The sequence below is a fragment of the Rhincodon typus genome, chromosome 1, assembly GCF_021869965.1.
Source record: "Rhincodon typus isolate 14 chromosome 1, sRhiTyp1.1, whole genome shotgun sequence".
Taxonomy (NCBI): Eukaryota; Metazoa; Chordata; class Chondrichthyes; order Orectolobiformes; family Rhincodontidae; genus Rhincodon; species Rhincodon typus.
Genome location: NC_063332.1, coordinates 76,669,294 through 76,676,413, shown reverse-complemented (window position 1 = coordinate 76,676,413; position 7,120 = coordinate 76,669,294). Strand labels below are relative to the sequence as shown.

Below are 7,120 nucleotides of genomic sequence, written 5' to 3'. Positions count from 1 at the left end.
CAAATGTCTTTTAAATGCTGTAATTGTACTCGTCTATACCACACCCTCTGTGTGCAAAAGTTGTCCCTCATGTCCCTTTTAAACCTTTTCCCTCTGTCCTTAAACCTAAGCCCTCTAATTTTGGGGAAAGAACTTTCGCTATTCACCTTATCGATGCCCCTCATGATTTTATAAACCTCTATAATGTCACCCCTCAGCATCCTACTCCAGGGGGAAAAGTCCTAGCCTATCCAGCCTCTCCTTTTGACACAAACCCTCCAGTCTCAGTAACATCCTTGTAAATCTTTTCTACACCCTTTCCAGTTTAATAACATCTTTCCAATAGCAGCGTGACCAGAACTGTACACAGTACTCCAAATATGGCCTCAATGTCTTGTACAGCCCTAACATGACATTCTGCCTCCAAAACTCAATGCTCTGACCAATGAAGGCAGGTGTGCTAATTGCCTTCTTCACCATTCTATCACCCTGTGATGCCAGTTTCAAGGAACTATGTACCTTCCCAGGGATCTACCATTAGCTTTATAAGTCCTGCCCTGGTTTGTCTTACCAAAATGCAATGCCTTGCATTTATCTAAATTAAACTCCACTCCTCGACCAACTGGCACAGTTGATCAAGATCCGTTTGTACTCTTTGATAACCTTCTTCATTGTCCACTATACCGCCAATTTTGATGTCATCTACAAACTTACCAATCACACCTCCTACATTCTCATCCAAAACAATAACAGACCCAGCACCAATCCTTGCAGCACACCACTGGTCATGGGCCTCCAGGCTGAACATCAACCCGCTATCACTATCCTCTGTCTCCTACCATTAAGCAATTTTGCATCCAATTGGCTAGCTCTCCCTGGATCCCATGTGATCTAACCTCACTAACCAGTCGACCTTGTGGATCCTTGTTGAGCACTTTGCTGAAGTCCATGTAGATAACACATACTACTCTGCATTCAAACTTTTTTGCCACCCCTTCAAAACAATTCAAACAAGTTCGAGAGACATGATTTCCCATGCACAAAGCTATGCTGATTATCCCTAATCTGTCCTGCCTTTCCAAATGCCTATAGATCCTATCACTCATACCCCCTCCGACAATGTACCCACCACTGAAGTCAGATTCACTGGTCTGTAGTTCCCTGGCTTTTTCTTGCAGCCTTTCTTAAGTAATGGCACATGAGCCACCCTCCAAGTCTTCCGGGACCTCATCCATGGCTATCAATATACAAGTACCTCTGCTAGGGACCTTGCAACTTCTTCCAGAGCTTCACACAATGTCCTGGGATACACTTGATAAGGTCCTGGGGAGTTAGCTACCTTAGTGCATTTTAAGATCTCAGCAATTCCTCTTCTGTAATGTGGACTCTTTTCAAGACATCACTATTTATTTGCCGGGAGTTATTTCTTCACACACGCACCGTGGTGACCTGTGGAGCTCCCTGCCATAGAGAGCAGTTGCGGCCAAAACATCAAATGTTTGAAACAGAAGATAGATACTATTCTTAGGACCAAAGGGGTCAGAGGGTTTTGGGAGGAATTGGGAACAGAGCACGGAGTTGGATGCTCAGCCATAATCAAATCGGGTTATTTGAAACCACAAGCTTTCGGAGCATAGCCCCTTCATCAGGTGAAGTGAGAAAGAAGCACGAGGAACACAGAATTTATAAGTATTAAACAAATCTAAAATGCTGTTAAATCTTTAATCAATTAGAAGGTTTTGATGGATTTATATGTATATATAAATCCCTGAATTTCTTTCAAGTCACTGCCCTGAGCAAACTAAAGGTTTTATCAGTATAAAGAGGAGATAACATTTTAGGTCAGACAATGCATGTTAGAAGTGAGGCCTTGTTTGGAATCTGTTTGTGTTTTGGTTTGGAGTTGGACTGGTTTTATTTCTTAAAGTAGGAACTTATAAAACGCCACATTGACTGACTGTTGAGAAATTGTGTACTTTTTGAACAAAATAGAATGTGTCTGCAAATACAAATTCATCCCATAGATTCACGTGTGTGTGCGTGAGAGAGAGAGAGAGAGAGAGAGAGAGAGAGAGAGAGAGACAGACAGAGTGTGAGTGTGAGAATGGCAGATTGAGTTTAATTTAGATAAATGCGAGGCATTGCATTTTGGAAAGACAAACCAGGGCAGGACTTGTAGAGCTAATGGTAGATCCTTGGGAAGGTACATAGTTCCTAGAATGCACACACTCCCTCCCCCCCACCTCACGCACTCTCCCCCCGCCCCGCCTCGTTCACGTGCGTGCGCACACGCGCACACACACACACACACACACACACACACACACACATACATATATATATAAATCTATGGAGTGAAGTTGTATGTGCAGATACATTCTTTTTGTTCAAAAAGTACACAATTTATAGACAATGTGGCCTTTTATCAATTCCTACTTTAGAAATAAAACCAGTCTGACTCCAAACCAAAACACAAATAGACTCTCAACAAGGCCTCACACCTAACATTCATTGTCTAAAATGTCATCTCTTCTTTACACTGATAAAACCTTATTTCTTTCAAGTAACTGCTCTGAGAGAACTTTGGGGATTTACACATACATGTTAATTAATTAAACCCTTCTGACTGATTAAAGATTTAACAGCATCTTATTTTCGTTTAATACCTCAATGGTGTGACCCTTTGATCTTTTACTTATAAACTCTGTGTTCTGTGTGCTTCTTTCTCACTTCCCCTGATGAAGGGGCTATGCTCAGAAAGCTTGTGGTTTCAAATTAACCCGTTGGACTATAACCTGGTGTGCAATTTCTGACCTTGTCCACCTCAGCCCAACAGCACCTCTACATCATGATAATCATATCAAATGGTGGAGCAGGCTTGAAGCACTAAATGGCCTACTCCTGATCTCATTTGCTATGTTTCTATGTTTTCTATATTGCTAAACTGTTCACCCAAAACCTCAATTGCATTTGTCACATCTGTTAATTCTGCATTCACATCTGGACACAATGAGCTTCAGTCAACACTTAAGTTATGACTTCTCACTAATTTGAAAATCACTTCTGTTCCAACACAAATCTAGATTATGTTGTTGTGGATAAAACACATTTAATTCACAAAAATGTTTTAATACAAGTCTCATAATTTAAAATTTGCAGACAAATTACCATCTAGGGTCACGTTTCCTGATAATCTATAACAAAAAAAATTAGCTACTGAAGATTGCAAACGTACAGCACATTGAGGGATTTAAAAGCTTACTGCAGTTACATAATGCCTACACTGTAAAGATGATTAAATAGATTTAACGTACAACTAGAAAGCTGTTGTTTCATAGACTTTTGTTAAATAATCACTCATAGCAAAGTACTGGATTTTGGCCAATTGAAAAGAAAATTGCACTTCATATTACTCAAGTGTATCCAGTATTTATACAGAAACCCTGCTATTTGACCAAGGTTAGAACACTATCATGAGTGATTGTTAGGGACTAGTTAGAGATAAAATGTGAAAGGAAAATTATTTAATATCTGTGTGTGTTTGTGTGTATGTGTTTTTATATATATATGTATATATATATATATATATATATATTCCTTGTATTAATATTTAGTTTTTTTCAGCAAGTTGATGGATTAGACTAAGTACCAGACCACTCCATACCTGCCATTGATGTGTCTACCAACATTTAGCTACATAAAGTATTTTCAGTGATTTGGTTCTTCTGCAAGGTATAACATTCAAGCACAGAGATAACAAGTCACAGGCCCATGAACAAAGAAGTGATGAAACTCAATCCAACACAAACATTGATGTAATTATAATAATAGAGTGCGCGATATCCAATGAACAGAGACGTGTGTTCTAATACTTTGATGAAATCACAGGAATTTGTATTCATATTTAAGATAAAGTAGCATTAATATTACAAAGTTAAATATTTCTGACCAGTGTCTTTTATTTCTGAAATAACTTGCTCTCATTTAGCCATTTGTAGGAATTCTGTGTACATTGCCCTTAGAGAGTCACTTGCAGCAAGATAATCTAAGTCAATTTGAAGTAAACCATGAGCACAAGCAGATAAAAATGCAATATAAACAGCAAACATAACATCTGAACATGCATATGATCTGACTGAAACAATTAGCCAGCAATAAAAGGTGATTAGCTGGTGGCAGATCATACTTCCACAGAAACATTATTGCTTATAGAATGATACATAATTAATGAATCGACTAGGTAGTACTGATCCCTAGGTTACAATAAATGGGTGACATATTTCGCTATAAAAAGAGAACAAATCAAAAATTACCAAACTGCTATCAATCAAACAAAACTCCCATTGCCTTTGGTTTGTCAGGTTATTATAACATTTGCACAAGAGGGAAACAAAATATCTTCTCCTGTCTATCACAGCACAATGAAAAAGCGCTTTTAAAAACACAAAATGAAAAGGAATGTTAAGTGAGATCCTGATGTTTTCCCTTACTCCGTACTTTGGAATTGTGTATTAAGTTAGAGTACTAGGATACGGCCTAGGATAGTATTACATTATCACCTACAGCAAAAAATCTCAAGTCAACTATAGAAGCTTTTTGTAATTCAGAATTTATAGATGCATTGAAAAGGTGACATATCTGATCAAATGTAATAATTCAATCTTCGTATGTTTCACAAACTGAACTTCATTGCGGGATATTTTGAACAAATGCAAGAGATAGGTAACAGTTCTTTTTCAAACGGCAGGCAAAAGGTGCTAACCCAACATATGTGAATTTAATTTTGAAGATAATCCCTAATCTTCCAGATTTTGTTTTAACAATAAAAATTGACCCTTAAAACAACAAGGGTCAACTTCTGTGAAATAACTGACTTTCTAAAAGTCTGAGCAAACCTATAATTTAAAAAAAGGTAAAAAATAAAACTTCAACCTGTACCATGACTCCTTATAGTATTCAGTGAACTGAATGGAAAGGAGCATCTCTTGGAATGCACTCAAAAGTTCCATTATCTGAGTTGCAGAAATTTTTAAAAAAAGACCTAATCTAAAAATCTATACAATATACACAAGTCTGAATAATTTGTTAACATCTATACAGCAAATAAACACATCTATATGTAAATCTAAATTGTACAGAAAAAAAGTAAACAAATAAAGTAACAGAAGTTGTAAAAGCCACAATTTATGACAGCTACCTGAAAAAAGTATCCATTTTCTGGCTGTGATACTGCTGCATTTTCCATGGTCCCAGCTTCACATGAACCACACAATTCATGCAAAGGCCTTCATCTGATTTTGTTACAATATTATTTCAAGGTATTGCAGGCCGTTTGTTCTGAGTTCAATGTTTAGCCTGTAGGCAGAGCGAATTGACCTTATTTCTTCTGTTTTCTTCATATGAATGTTGTACTTCCATAGCCATGGTAGAATGTGTTTCTGTGTATGTGCACTGTTGGTCTCAAGTTCAAATTTAAAAGGACAAATGAAAAAAGTGTGCATTAAAGTGAAATGGGAGAATAACATTGCGCAAAGAAGCTACTTCTGTTTGTTCTGCAGGTACTGTGTAGAGAATTTGATTTTTCTAATAAATCCAACTAGTAATTTTAATCCTTTACCAAAAGCCTCTGGAAAAATGTGGCACGAATGACAGCCATTATTACCAAACTGATTATTTTAGTAATTGTAGAACCATTATTTTAGTGAGCACTGTAAAGTTGCTGTGTGCAAAAGGAAATCGGCATCAAGGATCATGATGACTATTAGAAGCATTTTAAAACAGGGTGGTGAGAACCGAATAAGAGAACAGTAAGATAAGCATCCTAAGTGAACTACTGAGAGAAGGAAAGTTTGGAATGCAAACTGAGAATTATATAGAAAAAAGTTAATTTGAGCAAAAAAGTATGGACAAACTTGGCATGAAAAATTGGATGACAACATTAAGAATCTCTGAGACTGACAATCTTCACTAGGAGTACCAAGCAAGGCACCATTGGAAGGACAACACACTTGAACCAAGTCTCTGATAACAAAATCTGCTGCTAGTCTGGTCGAAATATTGGCGTCTTCGGTAAAAACTCTATTAAGATGACCTGAGAGGGAAGCAATTAAAAACAAAATGGTTATTAAAAAGAAAAGTACAAACCTCCTAACAATTATTTCCAAACAATATGTCAATAAGAGTAATGTGCAGGAATGACAGCCAACAGATATGCCATAAATTTTGAGGAACATACAAACTGACTGTGGAAGTTTCTATAGGTACGTGAAGAGAAAAAGACTAATGAAAAATGTAGGTCCCCTCTTGTCAGAAACAGGGGAATATGTAATGGGGAACAAAGAAATAGCTGACCAACTAAATACACACTTCGGTTCTGTGTTCATGAAGGAGGATACAAATAATATTCCAGAAATGCTGGGGAACACAGGGTACAGTGAGAGGGAGAAACTGAAGGAAATCAGTAGGGAACTAACAACTCCCCACTTATTGGGGAAATTGATGGGATTGAAGGCAATAAATCCCCACGGCCCGATAATTTACATCCTAAAGTAGTTACTAAAGTGGCCTTACAATTGACGCATGCGTTATTGATCATCTTCCATATTTCTATAGACTCTTATGTGGAGGTGCTGGTGTTGGACTAGAGTGGACAAAGTCAGAAATCGCACAACACCAGGATATAGTCCAAAAGATTTATTTGAAAACACAAGCTTTTAGCTCATAGCCACTTTGTCAGGTGAAGTGAGAAAGAAGCACACAGGACAGAATTTATAAGTAAAAGATTGAAGGGTCACACAACTGATGAGAATGTATTAAACAAACCCTAGATGCCATTAAATCTTTAATCAGTTAGAAGGGTTTAACTGATTAACATACGTAAAATCTCTGAATTTCTTTCAAGTCACTGCCCTGAGAAAACAAAAAGGGTTTTATCAGTGTAAAAAGGTGACATTTTAGGTCAGACAATGAATGTTAGGTGTGAGGCCTAGTTTAGAATCTGTTTGTGTTTTGTTTTGGAGTCAGACTGGTTTTATTTCCAAAGTAGGAATTTATCAAACGCCACATTGACTGACTGGCTATAAATTGTGTGCTTTTTGAACAAAATAGAATGTATCTTAGATTTATATATGTGTACACGCGC

General features: G+C 37.2%; 1 protein-coding gene across 1 annotated transcript in view; it reads right to left on the bottom strand.

The window, feature by feature from the left end:
- Nucleotides 1-3,918: 3,918 nt before the first annotated feature.
- Nucleotides 3,919-7,120, bottom strand: part of LOC109917637 (cysteine-rich hydrophobic domain-containing protein 2) — an 87,745-nt gene continuing 84,543 nt past the window's right edge. The window contains exon 6 of the mRNA XM_048601818.1: nucleotides 3,919-6,070. Coding sequence (XP_048457775.1) covers nucleotides 6,020-6,070 — 51 coding nt within the window. The 3' untranslated portion in view covers nucleotides 3,919-6,019. The remainder of the gene's footprint in view (nucleotides 6,071-7,120) is intronic.